The 19,196-nt window shown below is 35.5% G+C and overlaps 1 protein-coding gene across 2 annotated transcripts in view; it reads right to left on the reverse strand.

Annotated features, from left to right (window-relative positions):
- LOC150096478 (type-1 angiotensin II receptor-associated protein-like) overlaps positions 1-19,196 on the reverse strand; it is a 152,548-nt gene that overhangs the window by 46,258 nt on the left and 87,094 nt on the right. For both annotated transcript variants that reach the window (XM_090408474.1, XM_090408475.1), the window contains exon 4: positions 3,997-4,108. In XM_090408474.1, the coding sequence (XP_090264600.1) occupies positions 3,997-4,108 (112 nt within the window). The remainder of the gene's footprint in view (positions 1-3,996; positions 4,109-19,196) is intronic.

Here is a 19,196-nt window from a genome sequence, read left to right on the forward strand (position 1 = left end):
TCCTGAGCTCACTGTCATGGATTCAAGCTTTCAGCAGAGAAGACCATCTGTGTGTACTTCTGCCAGAAACGCACCCTTCGCCCTGATCCTGATTTAAGAATGGGACAAATTAATATCCCAGTAGCACAAGAGGCCAAATCTCTGGGACTTATCTTTGACAGAAAACTAACATTCTTCTACGCACAATCGTCATCTTTGGAAAAAGTGCAAAAATGCACTGAATAATCTCTGCCCCTTATCCTCTACTGAATGGGATATTCATTCAGTAGAGGATAGTTTTTACTATGCATTTATTATGCACTTGTGTGCTCAAAACTTGATTATGGATCCCAGGTTTATAGTTCTGCAAGGAAGAGCACACGGCAGTGGTTGGACCCTATCCATCATCAGGGTATCCAAATAGCTACTGGTGCCTTTTGCACATCACCCATTGTCTTTATGTAGAATCAAATGAACCACTCCCTTAATCACTCAGATGAAAATATTTGTTGCTCAACTATGGCCTAAAAGTAAAATCCTTTCCTGATCACCCTACATGCCTTCCTTTTCCAAACCAAACCTTAATGCTGTCCCTTGTAACTCTTTTTTATACAGCAGAAGTACATGCTAAGGCTCAATATCATACACGGTCCTATTGGTATGCATCAAAAAAAGCTATGAAAGCTATAGGCAACATTAAGAACACCGCCTGTATGATACAAAACAGCATTCCCCTTGGATGTCTTACACCCAGTCAACACAGAAATCTCATACACCCCCCCCCCTCATCTGTCTACCTTCAACTGTTTAATGCCCTGAGAGCAATTCACTCTGACTTCTTGCCCATCTATACTGAAGGTTCAATATAGATGGGCAAGAAGCTGTCAATCAGAGACTCTGTTGACAGTGCCACCGTGTTTCCTAATATCATGATCTCCAACCGAATCTCATCCAATTGCAGCAATTATACAGCAGAGTTGCATGCTATTCAGCTTGCACTTATACATATAAAAAAAACTCCTACCAAAAGGGTATAATTTATACAGACTCTTTAAGCTCTTTACAGGTTATCTCTTCTCTGGTGTATAATCCACACCTAGTGCTTGGTGAGGTGTTATTACAACTGCTATACAAAATAAAAATTCTTAATATTGATCAATTTTGCTGGATTCCCAGTCATGTCGGAATTAGGGGAAATGATTTAACAGATGAGGCTGCTAGATCAACTCATTCTTTCTCAACATCTTGTTTGAACGTTCCATACATAGACTACACACAAATAACAAAATCAAAGTTAAAAGCCCAATAGCAGTTCTCCTGGCAGGAAATACTAACAAACAAACTGCATGACATTAAACCTGAACTTAGGCACTGGCAGTCTAGTCAAAGCAGGAACAAGAGATAAGAAGTAGTTTTAGCTAGGCTCTACAGGCCACAGTCATCTGACCCAATCATATTTGCTCGGGGCTGATAACCCACCTATGAGCGAGGGATACAACACTTGTCTTACCATTAATCATATTCTGGTGGAGTGCCAGAAACCTGCATGATGTTTTAAATTTCTACAAAAAATCAAATACATTTGACCTGTACAAACACATTTGACTGTAATTTTATCTATATAGATCCCACATTGCTCAATTTTGTACATACACATAATCTTATTATTACCCTTGACTATTTATATACTGCTACAACTTTCCTGTAATTTTACTCATATGTAGATACCACATTGTTCAATTAAATTTTAGTACATAAATATTATTTAATAAATCACCTTAACTATTTATGTACTGCTGTAACCTCCAAACTGTGTACTATTGTGGCCTTAGATGTGCCTTTACTGATATGTGAATGTTACACTGCTTAACTTGATCTTTGTATGTACAGTTGCACATATATACTGCTAAGTTTTCCTCAACTACTTATATGTGCTGATGTATGTGCTTTACTATACTTCTGTTTATATGTAGATGTTGCATTGTTTAATTTAATTGTGCATATTATCTACTTACTGACCTTGACTGTCATAACCTCTGACCCTGTGTACCACTTTGTTTAACTTGACTTTTGCACATACACAATGATTTATTTTTATATGATTACCTGTGAACGGGAGTAAATTTTTAACCTCGTGTATTGTTGTAATCCTTGCTCTAATTTTATTTATGTGCAGATAATGTATTACTTAACTTTATACAGATTTGTACATATTTTCATTTACATTTTTATGTGCTAATGTATATATATATGTAATTATTTTTTTGTGTGCCACTGTGGCCTCTGATCTTATGAGTAGCTGTAACTTTTGATGTGATTTTATTTATGCGAACACACTGTATAACTTAACTTTGAACATTTTTGTATATATCTTTATTAACTTTGTATTTACTAATGTATATTTGACTATTTGTGCACAGCTGTAGCCTTTGCTGTCATACTGTCTACGTGTAAATACTCTTTTGCTTAATTTTTTAACTTTCTGTAACAAAATTTAACAGAAAGCCATAACAAAAGTTTGCAGCAGTACACAAGGTTTACTGCTGCAAACTTTTGTTATGGCTCAGTATAGTGGCAATAAAACATAAACCTCATTAAACCCCGCCATATAAATATGGTGATTATGACAAGCTTAGGAGACAGCTTGGAGCTATAACATGGAACAAGGAGTTGAGCAGTAAGGAAATAAATGCTGCATGGGAACTGACAAAGAAATACATAACAGCATCAGTGTATGAATGTATTCCGAAGGCTAAAAGGTTGAATAAGGTAGGTGTAAAATGGATGAATGTGGAGCTTAAGCATGAAATCTGAAAAAAGAAAGTACTTTGGAGGAGGTACAAGATGAATAATGGTAATAATTAGTCACATGAAGAGTATAAAGAACAAGCCAGGAGAGTGACTCAGTTAGTGAGGAAAACAAAAGTAGAGTATAAGCAGAAATTGGCAAATTAGGTAAAGGAAACCCTAGAGAGTTTTTTTTTTAGATATTTGGCAAGTAGAAGGAAGAATGATCATGATAAGATGAAATTAAGGGATGAAAGTGGTAAAATGGTAACTGCTGCAGAAGACATTGCTAAAGTATTCAGTTATAAATTTAGATTAACGTTTCAACAAAATTTTTAAGTGTAATTCAGGAACATGGTTATTTGACTCAGCAAGTGTTCAATCTCAACAAAACGAGATTGTTCTGGAAGCGTATGCCTAGTAGAACATTTCTTTTGCTCACAGATGTAAAATTTTAATTTTTTTTATCCTTCTGAAGAAACCCCTATCCCTACTCACCCATGCTAAATTCAACTCACTTTATGCAATTTCGTGTTATGCAATTATTTCATAGAACCAATTAATCGCATAAAGCATGGGACACATGTACTGTGGTTGTCAAGTTAACATGATCCTCCATAGATCAGTCAGTACGAACAATACCCTTCAAAAGATCTCGGTTCAACTCCCACAATGTGCAGAACTTTTATAAGGACTTTTCTACTGAAAGCAAGTTAAGTTAGCTGGTCCATGTAAGTAGCAAGGTTAAAACTCAAAGAACTGGTTTTCCATCGAGCACAACAGGCAAACCTTCCAGACAAACTCACACAATTAACATACATAATACACTGACTTAGCTGTAGCTGCTTTGACTGTAATTAAAATCAACAATGATCATGCTGATAAACTCTTGGATGGTCTTATCCACAAGGCTCTCCAATACATTTCTCATTTTTGTGTATAAAGGCATTTTCATAAGCTCCTTGTTTATTAATTCAATGTATAATAAAGCTAAGTTTGAATGTTGTATTAGACTATGAAACACTATTATTATCAGTTAAACTGCAAGAAAGTACCACATCCAATTTTAATATTCATGTTTATTTAGTAATAACTGAAGTATATAATATACAGCTGAACAGGAAAGATTAAAATGGAAAGACAACACTGCGTTCATTTGTGGCTAAATTATATGAGCGGCATAAATAAACAACTAATTGAAAGTTTAAAAAAAAAAAAACAATTACATACCATAAAAGCAGGCTCCTCTGAATCCTGGTTGTTAATACACCATAAAAGTATTACTAAGAAAAGTCCATTATAAAGAAGATATGAAGAAGGTAGCCACACCACTTGCAAAGCCCTAAAATTTATAAATTTTCAAACAGTGAATTATTCTATAATGTTAAGTTTTTCAATTATAATCAATATTAAATATTCGTGTTTTGTCACATGGATGACAAAGCAATCCAGATTATCTATCCTGAGACTATCTTGATGAAGCATGTGACAGAGGGGACTCAGGGTATGTGAATATTAAACCTGGTCATAGGATCGAAAGAATTATCCATAACCAAGGTGGCCACACTGCCTCTGACTGGCAAAAGTGACCATGCAGTCTTGACTTGGGAGATTATAAAACATAAGGAATATCCTGTCAAGAAGGGGTATATGTGAAACTATAAGGCAGATGATTATGGCAAGCTTAGGAGGAAGCATGAATCTGTGCCATGGAATAAAATCCTGTGAGTGAAGGATGTTAACAGTGCATAGAAGATAGTTAAGTGGCATCTAGAGGAAGCAATATTAAATTGTATATCAAAGGTAAGGAGGGTTAATCAGGTACGAGTTAGATGGATGAGTAATATCATTAAGCATAAGCTGCAGAAGAAGAAAAGGCTCTAGAGGGTATATAAGGAGAAAGGTGGCCAGCCAACTCATGAACAGTATAAGCAAGGGTCAGGAAAAAAAAAAAAAGTGATAAGCACAGTAAGGAAGGCAAAATCATATTACGGGATGAATTTAGCAAAGCAGCCCAAATGAAATCTCAAAGAGTTCTTTGGTTAAATCTAAATTTGTAGACATCTTAGAATATTGCAGAATCTCAATGTAAATACAGCTGTGGGGGTTGGATGGTATATCAGCTCGGGTTTTGTGAGAATGTGCAAGGGAACTGGAAATGCCTCTGACTAGGGGCTTGTTAAGGGTCGGTAATGATTCAGTAATTTACTAACTTTTTATAATAGAGTGAGAGATGAGTTGAATAAAGGAAATGGCTACACCATGATTCTGCAAAGGCATTTGACAGATACCACATGGAACTCTGTTATGCAAAATAGTACAATTGGGGATGGACGTGACACTGATTAAGTGGATAAGAGGGTGGCTGCAGGAAAGATATCAAAAAGTGGTATATGGAGGAGCAGAATCCATGTGAAAGCAGATGACTATTAGTGTGAACACTGAACTGCACAGTTCAGTGCTAGGATCACTGCCTGAATACAGTTCAAAGTGATCAGAACTTACTCCACCTTTACCATGAGTTACCTCAGACTTGAACTATGTTCATGTGCAAACTTCACTTACTTGTCTGTTTGCTTACTTGGGAAAAAGGATTAAAACCTAGCTTATAAAATTGCTTAGTATCTTTAATATAGTATATACCCAAGGTAAAATACTTTCTACATCTTACTCTCATACTGAGATTTTTACTTAATAAGGTCAAAGCACCTTGTGGCAACTTGTTTAGGTAAAATTTATAAGCTCTGCATTACTTCAACCTTGGCATTTTTTGGGTCTAGCTCCCACTGATGAGACCTCAATAAAGGTCAAAACCGGTCTGGGTAGTGGCCCTTGCCTTTAATGCATAACATCATATACCTTCGCAAGGGGGATGTGCTTTGCATTATGGGAAAATACTAAGGAAAGTGATCGGAGCTTACTCCACCTTTACCAGGAGTTGCCTCAGACTTGAACTATGTTCAGTCACAAACTTGATTTACTTGTCTGTTTGCTTACTTGGGAAAAAGGATTAAAACCTAGCTTATAAAACTGTTATCATTCCATAAATTCAAGGCACACCTGAAAAGATATCTAAAGTGCTTAATAAATATCAGCTATGCACCATATTTAAACCACATGTCAAATTGGCAACTCTCATCCATTCATCATCATCTCATCTGCTTGATAACGGGTTGAGTCCACTAAGAAGAAAGGTTCTCCACTTACTGCAATCTTTAGCCATCTCGGTCATGATTCTATAGCTGGGCAGATGGGAATGTTCTTTCAGCAACTTTATCCAAGTACTTCTTGGTCTGCCTCTAGGTTTTTTACTTCCTATATATCCATTCGGAGCTAAATATGTCAGTCTATGAGGGGTCTTCTCTGGACGTGACCAAACCATCTCAGTTTGATGCTTAATGACTGTATCTGTTATGTCATCTGGGAAGTTTAAATCTATTCTGACTTGATCATTAGTCTTGTGTTGCATCCAATGGGTGTTATTAATTTTTCTGAGGCATTTCATTTCAAATGCTTGAAATTTCTTGATTGGTTGTTGAGTTAATCTCTAGGCTTCTGAATCATAAGTAGCCGAGGGGATGATAATTGTTTTATATAATTTTAATTTTAGACTTGCTGGGATTTTTTTATTTTTCCATATTTTATTTTATTTATTCATGCTGGTCCATCCTAAGTTTAGCCTGTGTTTTACTGTTTCCATATTGTTGAGGTTACTAGAAATGAGACTACCAAGATAAACATATTTATTAACTTGTTCCAACAGGTGATTTTCGAGATTTATGGAAATATTTTCTTCTTCTCTACCTATCTTCATTATTTTTGTTTTATGAAGATTTATTTTCGTACCATAAGTTTTACAGGAGTCATTTAGAATATTAATAGTTTTTTCTAACTGTGATTTATAATCTGCTAGGATAATGATATCATCAGCGTATTTAATGTTGGTACCATTGACTTTTACACCTGGTTCATCAGCTATGGTTTTACAGATTTCATCTAGGAAGATGATAAAGAGTCGAGGTGAGAGAGGGCAACCCTGCATTACACCTTTCTCAACTCTGAAATCCTTGGAATTCCTCTCATCCATTCACCTAAAGACAAACAACTCTCTTCTGTATTATACCCAGGAGTTTATGAAGTGTCCTGCTCTTGTGACCTAGCTTACTATGGACAAACAGGAAGAGCTGTTGATATCTACCTTGGTGAACATAAAAAATACATCCAGCACTATTATTATGGCAAGTCAGGTCTAGCAGATTATGTCTTGGATACCCTTTCGCATAGGCTCAAATAGAAGAAAACAAAAGTTCTACACAGAAGTCATAAGTCAGAGAGATTGTTTTTGGAATCAACAGCAGCTTTAAAACATACTCCAAACCTCAATAAGTATAGATATAATAAGTTTACTAAAAATCTGGAGAAAGTCATTTTAAGATCTAATTAATACTTGTTTTTTCTCTCTCTCTTTTTTTCCAAATGGTGCCAATTAGGACTTTAGTTCCTTGCATTGTCCATTACATTTTTTTTCTTTTTCTTTTTTTTTAAACTAGTCTCACTGTTATACTAAATTGTTGCTGTTTCGTGTACTGTGACAAACTGTTCTTGTGCTCTCAAGATGCTGGATATAATACCAACAAAATATCAGCTAATAAATATTAATTATTTTCTTATTATTGACTTATTAACTGTGTTGTAATCAATACCATTAAAACAAACTAACATGTACTGCCAACACATAAGTAAATTTCATTAACTCCTCCCTTGTTTCTGTAGGCTAAAATGAAGTATTATTATTCAAAAATAGGTGAAGGAGTTAATCAAAATAGAACTGTAAAGTCCACCAAATGAAGAGTTCAAATTTTCTCGATGAGAGAATTTGTGACTATATTTCCTTATCTGAGATTAGCTGAAAAAAAAACATTCATGCTCAGTATGACAGAGTGAGAAAGAAGATATATGCCGAATGAAAACTGCACAGTCATATGGAAGTTAAAAAAACTTAACCTTTTCAAACAAAGTCATATAAAGAATTCAGTCTAAAGAACAATTATTCTATATACAATTTTGCCGTGAGAAATGATACTCAGTCTGGTAGACTGATAGTCATCATAACATTTATTAATTTGTAAAACAGTTTAGTAATAGAATGAGAGCATTTCAATTATTAATCTTCTAAGATTATAAAAAACAGATCTCAAAATATTGTTATAATTATTATTTGACACCTCCAGGGTGTCCAAGGACTCATCGAGGGAGGGCACCTGCTCTACAACTCCGTCTCCACCATTCAATCACCAACTGACCGCAACTACACCAACGCCATCTACCGCCAACCACCACTGGTATTTTCACAGACAATTATAAACATCCATGCCCAAGACAGAATTCGAATCCGCAGCCTTTTGGCTGGAGAGCAGATACGTTATCCACTTGGCCAACCAGGCCGGCATCAAATACTAATTATAATAATCAGAAAGCATTGGATCCAGAAGAATTTTACATGTATTAATCTGAAAGTTTATGTTGTGTATACCTTTTGTTTAGTCTCATTAAATTTATGTGTAATATTGTCTTGTATCCTCTATTCGAAAGGAATCAAGCTTAAAATTACTGAACAATCAGATATGATTTTTCCTTACTACTATTGTAGAAACACAGAAATGTTAACATTAATCTGGCACATTTGACAAGACTCATCAAATGTGTTCAGAACACCAATGCCTAAGAGCAGGGCAATTTTTTTAAAAGCAAATTATTACTGAACAATGAACAGTGTGTTTTAAAAGATAATTTGATATTCATTGTTTATGGTATTTTCAAGTTTATTCTATTAAAAAGAGAGAGAGAGAACTATGTGGGGTGGTATCTCATAGTGGAATGGACTTCCAAAGGATTATACACTGGTCCTTTTAATTCTTACTTTTTTTTCCTCCTCTCTTTTTCTTCTTATATTCTTTGCTCTACTTCTGGGTGTCTCATTTGCTCTCCCACCTTCCAAGACTACCATTATTGGGATCCAACACCCTGCCACCTGGTTTGCCTTGTAGTGCGGTCCATGGATTGCATGGAAGGAGGATCCCGGTAGTCATATATGCTGGACCTTTCCTTTGGCAGGATGGGCAGACCTGGTTGATCTCCAAGTCTAGATCAATTGACTAGTGGGCTCATCTGTAAGGATAAATAGTGTTGTAGCCAGTTGCCTTTCTCATGGTCCTGGGACAGGGGCCTTATACGGCCTGCTGCAGTATCGGTATAGTGGATATTCATGTATGATTCTGTTGTAAGTGTGGGATCTCTGACACCAAACCAAAAATCCTTTTGAACATAAATTCTTCTCCCTCGAATGAATATTTTGGGACACTCACAAGGTTCCAACCAAGAATAAATACTAAAGATATCTAACAGAAATAAAAAACAAAGGATATCTGACACACATACTATTGTTTCTTATCATCATGTAATGAGTGAAAGGCTAATAGGGAAACCTGTCAGTCTCTTTATTCAAAAAAAGTTTAGGATTAGTAGGATCTCCGAAAACAGTTTAAAACCTGATAATACCCTTGTGGAAACCATGTCAACAACACTAAGAAAAAGAACTGCAAGTAACTTGAATGAAGAAAATACCAATTACTGTAACACTTCATAATATATTTAACCATCTCAAAGGTATGATATCAGAAAATGAGATCTTGATGTTCCAGATGAGGCAATATGTTCAGAGCTTTAAAAGATCAAGGAGTAATAACAGGTATGAAGAGCATTCTGATACAGAGGGATAGTTATCTGGTTCTGGCCAGGAATATCATCTTTACTTTTGATACATCCAAGTCTCCAACATACATACCAGTAAGGTATCTCAACTGTCCTGTTAAGCTGCACATTCCTAATTCACTTAGATGCTTCAACTGTCAGACATACAGGCATGCATGTTGTGGCTCTACCATCTATGCCTGAAGTAGTAAGAGCATGATGATAAATCTTGCTCTGTAAGCAAACCTAAATGCTTCAACTGTGATGGAGATCATCCTGCCTACTTTCAAGCATGCCAAAGGTGAAAGGATGAAAAAGAGAAATAAAAGATAAAAAGTGAACAGAATATTGTAGATTATCAGTATATGCATACAGATGTTCAAAAGTATTTTTGTTTATGTAAATTAGTGTAAACTTGAATTTTCTGTTTCTGGTTGTTAATGCATTTATATTGTGAGAACTGAACAATTAATTGCCTGTTTTTACATGTATATATAGTTGTACACTGTTTATATATTATGTGTATGTGCTGCATTAATTTTTAACAAAGTGAATTCAATTAATTTTTAAGTTAGTGTCCAAAGTAATTATAATTTAATGTTTGCATATGTTTAAATCACATAAGTTAAATAGACTCCTAGGAGATTTTACTGCTTCCAAGCAAAGCACTGTGAAGTTAACGTGTAATGTCAGTGGTTTCACTCATTTCACGACTGAACGGAAAGTCTAATGCACCCTGCAGCACGGATGAGTGACAAGAATATGGTAACTAGTAAACAACTGAAGAGAGAACTGTAAGAGATACTGTATGTAGAGATATGGAAGAAATTTTGGAACAAGTTAAAGGAAAGTTCTACTAGTATTTTCATAAAGAAAGAAAAATATTTTAATATATTAGCTGTTGCATTAAAATTGTAACTGGAATGACAATTCTAAAGGAATTTTGGTGAAAGAGAAACATTTAATTAATATTATTTAATTATTATTATTACGTGATACCTCCAGGGAGTCCAAAGGTTCATTGAGAAGGGCACCCACTCTACAACACTCCATCTCCACTGCATCATCTAATGCCCACTACACCAGTATTTTCCAGACAAGCACAAACATCCATGCCCATGGTGAGATTCAAACCCACAGCCTTTTGGCTAGAGAGCAGATACGTTAACCACTCAGCCAACCAGGCTCAAAATATTTTTTAACTAATTATTAAGTAATACCTCCAAGGACTCGCCGAGGGAGGGCACCTACTCTACAGCTCTCCATATCCACCATTCAATTCACCAACTACAGTGAACCGCATCATCTACACTAGGGGTCGCCAAAGTTATTTGCCCGTCGACCCCTTCAAGAGTTTCTTGACTTGTTATCGACCCCCTATATTTTACTATTACATAATTATAATAGGACAAGCAAAAAAAGATGCTTATGTGAGTTTTTAGATTGTTTATTTTATAGTTACAGTGTTTATTGTATGTATAATATAGTATATATTATTATATTACTATTACTACTACTATTACTAGTAATATCACTGGTATTACTAGTGATATTAATAAACTACTGGTATTAATATCACTGGTATTACTACCAGAGCTGCTCAACTCTTCAACATAGAGAAGTTTAGTTCGTGAATGAATAACGTTTGAATTATAATATGTATGTTAATGAATTTTAGAACATTAACGCTCACTTGTATGTCGATGCACAAAAATGAGACTGGGATCGAATACTTGTAAGTATCAGTAAATAAGAACCATGCACGTGTTGCAATCTCACTCCCACTGCACTGGCCGGCAGGAACCACCAACATCCGTTTATTGGTAAATACGTAATTTTGGCCTACTTGATTGGCCTCAGTAACTATTTTCATGACCTTACTCCATCTTACAGGTCCTATTCATGGACCTGTAAGATGGAGGTACTGATCCCACGATTCACTCTTAACTGCATTGTCATTACCTACATGTCTTTTGTCATGGACGTAATCCAAGTTAACTGAATTAAATATTACCCATACAATGATGTCTTATATTTTTCTGTCGACTCCCAATCGACTCCCGAGCCCAAATCGACTCCTAACAATGTCATATCGACCCCTTGGGCGACCACTTATCTACACCAGCACCATCTACTTCCCAACACCACCACTAGTATTTTCACAATGACAAACATCCATCCCCCACAGTGGGATTCGAACCCACAGCCTTTTGGATGGAGAGCAGATATGCTAACCACTCTGCCAACCAGGCCGGCAGATACAGTTTATCCAATATTAAATAATTATTGTTCTAATGGAACATTTAACTGTTTTGGAAATAAAAGACATATGGCAAGTTGCTAATTTTCCTTGGAAATCCTTGGTATAGGAAGAGGAAAAAAGTTGTGAATCTTGAAGGAGAAGGAATTTTCACATAATTTTTCTAGGAGGCATTAAAGGAGGAATGCTAGACAGAATGCAGTTAAGAATGCCAGACAGTTAAGAAACAATGTTCTTTTTAGTTGGCATATTCTTGGATCCAAATAAGATGTGATTTAATTATCTTTTTAGATTTTGAAAAATCTAAAATATAATTAAATCCTGTCATCGGTTGTGCCAACTGTAAAAATGGGTTGCAAGTAGTATTACATTTCTATACTGAAATATAAGCACAACAATAAGATCCTAGATATATGTATATTGCTATGATAACTTCCCTAATGATTAAGTGAATTGAGTCTTCACACTTCTGTTCATAAAAAGGGGGGGAAATGTAATAATGCTCAGATACATGAAAAGAAATATACAATATTCTGAACTTTAACCACAATAGAACTCGTTTTGAAAAACGAGTTTTGAAAAACGAGTTCTATTATGGTTAAAGTTCAGAATATTGTATATTTCTTTTCATGTATCTGAGCATTATTACATTTCCCCCCCCTTTTTATGAACAGAAGTGTGAAGACTCAATTCACTTAATCATTAGGGAAGTTATCATAGCAATATACATATATCTAGGATCTTATTGTTGTGCTTATATTTCAGTATAGAAATGTAATACTACTTGCAACCCATTTTTACAGTTGGCACAACCGATGACAGGATTTAATTATATTTCAGGAGAGATTTGCTGCTTTATAAAGTACTATCTCCCACAAGGGGGAGTGAAGTAATATTTCACATGTTTGTTTGTATAGCTGTTCCAGTAGGAACCGACTTTTGTCTTGTTCCACTTAACTCTATGTCTGGTGTTGATGGCATGTTCTGCATTCCAGACTGTTCGGGTTCAAGGTACTGGATATACGACTAGTGTTCTTCTAACCGGACATGAGAAGATCTTCCTGTTTATCCAAAATATGATAACCCACACGAGCAGGGAATCTGGTAGACACCTGGATAGCTGAGATGTGGGAGCTTGTCCTTTAGACACATTAGGAATGTGGAGATTTTTCTGATGGGTCGAAAAGCCACACAGATATTTAGTGGTTTTAGCACCTTAGCTATGCATTCACTAACCCCTTGAGTTTATACAAGCTCTTACATGAAAGGGATTTATCTTTAACATTATCTGCATTGAACATGCTAGTCAGTCTTTCACAGTGTTACGTAAGGAAGATGCTTACTCCATCAGTTATTTAACCCACACAGAGTGGAATTCACTAATTTCTTAACTGTCTATACCAGTGGTTTGAGATTGAGTCCTGTAGTGGTTGTGTCTGTTGATGTTTTTCCAGTTTATGTGTCTCAAATAGATTCCACTTAATCACTCAACTGTACTGTTGAAATGCATTTCATCCAGCTTGCACTCGTATGCAAAAATTAAAAAAAAAACATATGATTTACCCACTCATTAAATTCTGTACAAGCCATCTGTTTTCTTGTGTACAACCATCATTCAGTGCTCTATCATATCTATAACTACTGAATCAAATGAAGACCTTATTTTGATATTTAACTATGCTGGATTCTCAGCCACACTGAAAAATACTAGCCGACCTTGCAGCTCCTAGGCCAGCTATTACTTTCTACAAATGCTCTGTCAGTTCTCTATACAGCCCACAGACAATTGTTAACAAAAGCAAAATTAATTAATCAGTGGCAGTCATCTTAGCAGACAGCACTTACAAATTATGTGAAATTAAGCACCTGATAGTCTAGTCTGCATATAAACAGAAGAGAAGAAATTATTCTTGCTGGGTCAGCTATCTTGAACTTTCTTATCTACTGAGGACAGATGACCTATGTATACACACTGTAACACCCAACTTACGTCATTTTCTGGTGGAGAAATTTATGCGCGTGGATTGGCTTATGTGTTCGTCAGACATGTTGTAATAGATTTCACGGTATTGATATGAACACAGATGGATAAGAAAATAACTATTTATTAACTTAAAAGCTAATATTTCACTGGTATTATATCCAGCATCTTCAGAGCACACAACACAAAGTTTGTTACAAATGCAAGACAACCACAATCCGGTGTAACAGTGGAGCTAGTATAAGTAATTGCAGTGTGCAACACAAGACTAAAGTCCTAATAGGGCACCATCTAGGTTAAAAAAAAAAAAAAGGTTCAAAGTTTTGAAATAGTAGTTCAAATAATAGTCTTAGAAAGTTTGAAAAAAATAAAATAAAATAAAATAAGTAATAAATATTAATATGGTCTTAGGATGACTGTCTCCCAAATCTTTGGTAGATTTATACAGCCATACTTGTTAAGATTTGGAGTATGTTTTAAGGCTTCTGTTGATTCCAGGAACAACCTCTCTGACTTGTAGAAGCTTCTGTGCATTACTTTTGTTTCTTTCCAATTGATCCTATGTGCAGGGTTATCCGATGCATGGTCTGCCAGACCCGACTTGCCATAGCGAAAGTGTCGGATATATTTTTTGTGTTCAAGAAGGCAGATATCCATAGTTCTTCCTGTCTGTCCATAGTAGGCTTGATTGCAAGAACAGGACACTTCATAGACTCCTGGATGTGATAGAGGAGTGCATTTGTCCTTAGGTGAACGGATGAGAGTTGCTAATTTTACATAAGGTTTAAATACTGTTTTTGCCATCAAGCCTATTGATATGTTCATATCAATACCGTTAAATCTATTACAACATTTTCTGGTGGAGTTCCAGCACTTCACTTCACTTGAGAGATGAATGCAATTTTTACTAATCTGACTGAGGTATTTATATTCAGATCCTCACAAACTGACAAAATGTATTTATTCAAAGTTTTTATTTTACAAAGAATTAATATGTACAGACCTAGCTGATCACGAATGTCTTTTATATGTATATATTTTGTAATATTTAACTTTTATGAATTATTTCCCTGTACATAAAGTGTTTTTTATTTTTTATTTTTTTTTTATTACCCAGTGCTCTGTTGTAACCTGTGTGGAACAGTTTGACCTTTGCTGTTTCTCTTGTACAAATAAATCCTAAACCACATAACCAAACTTCTCTTCTTGCTCTCGGAAGAAGAGGTTGGTGTTAGGCCTCACACCATTTCTTTAAAGCCTTTCTTTTATTTCCTTTTGATTTATAGTTTAGTACTTTTTTTTTGGTGACATTTTATTCATGCTGAATCCAGTGGTTTTTATAATTATCCACTGTTTGTAAAGTTGATTCTTGCAGTTCTTGTAAAATTATATGAATACTATGGCCACTCCTTCTTTTCCTTGATTGTCATTGCCTGAATATAACATTTTATATTTATTGCTCAGAAAGATCTTACCCGTTTTTGCCATTTTTGTTTCAGTCAATCTATTACGTCAATCTGGTACTTATCCAATTCCTCAGCTAGCTCCATTTCTTTGCAATTCAGGCTTCTTATGTTGATAGTACTGATCTTGAACTCTGGTGATGTTGAATTGGAGCATCTTTTAGAATCTGTTCCAGTAGCTGACTTTTCACTGTTCACCCTGATTCCCTGGCAAAAACAATGGGGCCTTGCTTAACCGGGTGACTCCCCAGCCGGCATGAAATTTTGTCATGTTGTACCATCATTTTTATATTTTGGTTGGAGCTTCCTTTAGGTAATGGTAAGATAGTTCCATTACATAAAGGTAGCTCCAAGATATAAGTAACAAATTACAGACCAATTAGTATTTCTGGAGTGGTGCTTAAAATATTTGAAAGTTGGTTAAAAAGTAAAATTCAGGAATGGGTGGATAAGAATATGATGCTCTATGGGAAACAGTATGGCTCTGTAAAAAGTAAGTCCTGTCTCAGCAATTTATTCACATTTTATAATAAGGTGACAGCAAAATTGGATAAAGAAAATGGCTACACTCCGATACTACTAGACTTTGCAAAGGCATCTGACAGAATACTGCATGGGAAACTATTACATAAGTTGGAGCAAATGGAAATGGAGATTTCCGGCATGAACAGGAGGATGACTGACAGGCAGACATCAGAGAGTGGTATATGGTGGAGTGGAATCAAGATGAGAGTGACTAGTGGAGTGCCCCAGTGCTCTGTGATAGGGCTACCACTCTTTAATTTCTACATTAATGATATAGCAGATCATTTGAAATGGTATATTCTCTTGTTTGCTGATGATGCGAAACTATGGAGGGCAATAGTTGATAAAAATAATGTAGTTATCTTATAGGATGATTTAAATAAATGGCAGTGTGGGCAAGGACAATGGTTATCAATTCAGTGCACACTTAGGGATGAAAAGATTAATACTCGTATTGTATTTCATGGTACTGGATTACAGGAAATTGATAAGGCTACAGTTATATAGTGTAAATGTGACATTATATCAAGTCATACATAGTCTATATTTGAGCTACATGTAAATCAAAAATTAGAAATGAAGGAGATACAGGAAGATGGTGACATTAAATCAGGTATGCAACAAGGGTGCACTTATCAACTGTTATTCATAAGGAAATGGGTATTAAACCTGATATCAGAATTGGAGATGTTAATCTCAGCTCTTTACTTAAGCAGATGATGTTATATTTCTAAGCAATCCCGTATTAGTCTATAGGATTCCCTACTGAATATCTGCTGTAATAAGTTTGGTATGAAAATCAGCAATAAAAAGACAAAGACTGTGAAAACATTGTCAGCCTAAGAATTAGAGTTCCCCAAATCTTGGGAAATTTAATACAGCCATAATTATTAAAGATAGGTTGGTTTTTAATTCCGCTGCTGATTTCAAAAAAAAAGCCTTTCAAATCCATATTTTTTGCAGTGCAGGCATAGGATATTTTTCCATTTGATTCTGTGCAAAGCATCCAAGGTATGATCAGCAAGCCCTGACTGACCACACTTATGGTGACATATGTATTTTTTAATGTTCATCTAGGGGTCGCCAAACTTCTTTGACTGTCGACCCCTTTAAGAGTTTCTCGACTTTTTATCGACCCCCCTCTATTTTACTATTACGTAATTATGACAGGACAAGCAAAAAAGACGCTTATGTGAGTTTTTAGATTGTTTATTTTGTAGTTACAGTGTTTCTTGTATGTATAATATAGTATATATTATTATTATATTGGCTTAACGTCAAAGGGATACGTTTTTGTTTTTGATGTCCTTATTAACATTGCATATTTGATAGGAGGGATAAATAATATATAAAATATAAAATTTAATTTAGATAACAAAATAATAATAATACAATCTTCCTATAGGTATATATAGGATGTACCACAGGCAGGAACCACGGACATCCATTTATTGGTAAATACGTCATTTTGGCCTCCGTAACAATTTTCATGACTCCATCTTGCAGGTCCTATTCATGTCACTGTTCCCACGATTCACTCTTAATTGCGTTGTCATTCAGGATGGAGGTAATCCAAGTTAACCAAATTAAATATTAACCGTACATTGATGTCTTATATTTTTCTATCGACCCCCAATCAACCCCTGAGCCCGAATCGACCCCTAGCAATGTTATATCGACCCCTGGGGGTCGATATCGATCACTGATCTAGGCAGATGTTAGCAGATCTCTGAGTTTGACCATAATATGATAAGTTGCAAGAACAAAGAACTTTGTAAATAAATGTTTACAACATTTGTCTCACATCGAAGTGGCAGGATTATTTTAACTTGGCAATTAACAATGAAAAATTTATTTGCAAGGCAAATAAATTAATTTTTCATTGTTAGAGTGGTAAATCACCACTTGCTCTCACCACTATGAATTTTTCATTCATAGAGTGGTGAGAACAAGAACAGTCAAGGAGTTCAAGGAGTGGTATGATAGACTGTGTTTCCTAAGAAGGACCTCCCACAATGAATCTCTTGATTCCATGGAGGCCTGAATAATAATAATAAACTAGTTAGCCTAAAAAGCATCATGACCCTTCAAATTTCCAGGTATATATATATATATATATTATTATTATTACATGACACCTCCAAAGAGTCCAAGCACTCATCATGGGAGAGAATGCACCACAAGCATCTCACCATCTCTCCTAATACTTAATTCTCCAACTACATACAATGATACCACTACTACCATTATCAACACACCACACCATCTATTGGCTACTACAACCAACGGCATTCTTATCAATGAATTGGATGTGTTTTTATGGCCAACTTGCCTGTACATGGGATGAAAAACCAGAGATTCCAAGAGAAACCCTGCTACCTTTGTATCACATCGGGTAACTCAACTAAAAAAGGCCATATAAAGATTCCACTCATCATGACAAGAATCAAATCCAGATTTTTTATACTGTCCAATCAAAGGGCACACTAATTGTACAATGAACGCACATGTAACAACATTCCACTAAATATCTCATTTCGTCCTACTGCCATTAGCTTAAACTATACTGCTCCAAACTAACTTATTCTGCTCTTCTCCTTTCCTGTCCTTAAAGAAACACTGTGATTCCCTTCCCCCCCATACACAGAGTCTCTATTCACATCAGTGTATTATTCCTCAAACCATGTTTCATATATATCAGCAATTTTTGGGTATATAAACCCAATCTAATTTGAATATTATTCTCCTCATTACTATATGATAAAATTATCAAGAGCAAAGAGCATCTTCTATTATTTCACACTATAACTAATTCAAGGAAATATTATATATCACCTCAAACAGTGGCACACTCAAGATTTAATCTTGGGGGGGGGGGGGGCTGAGTTGATTTGAGAATACACATTGCATACGACCTATGACTGAACATCTGCAGTGATCGCCAATACATGATACCGTGATCTCCTCTGGCCCAGCTTGGGCAAACGAAGTAGCTCTCGGTCCACCCGAGCACTACTTCATTCGCCTTGGCCATTATTCCTGAGAGCTATAGGGTATTCCCACCTTACATGACTGCTAAGTCATAAGTAGTATAGAAATAGAAGACATGACGCAACATAAATAAAGACATGAATTTTAATTAGGAAAAGATTTTTCAAAAATTTTCTAACGTTTTTTTCCCTTTTTCTTTCTTTTTTTTGGGGGGAGGGATTCACAAAATTAAAATTCTAGATTAATAATACTATTAAGTAGAGCAGCATTTCTTAACCTTTCTAAGGCCAAGAACCAGTAAAATGCTGAAAACAATTCTACAGACCACTAAGTTACAGAGGCGTAGCTGTGGGAGGGGGGGGGAGCGATCTGCCTCAGCCAGCACTTTTTTGGCATTTAAGAAATCTTGCCTTACTGTCCATAAAACAGCAGCTGAGTGATGAAATAGACTTCGACAATG

This window comes from Typopeltis vanoorti, chromosome 18 (assembly GCF_054136105.1).
Source record: "Typopeltis vanoorti isolate ZY-2024b chromosome 18, IOZ_Tvanoo_1.0, whole genome shotgun sequence".
Lineage (NCBI taxonomy): Eukaryota > Metazoa > Arthropoda > Arachnida > Uropygi > Thelyphonidae > Typopeltis > Typopeltis vanoorti.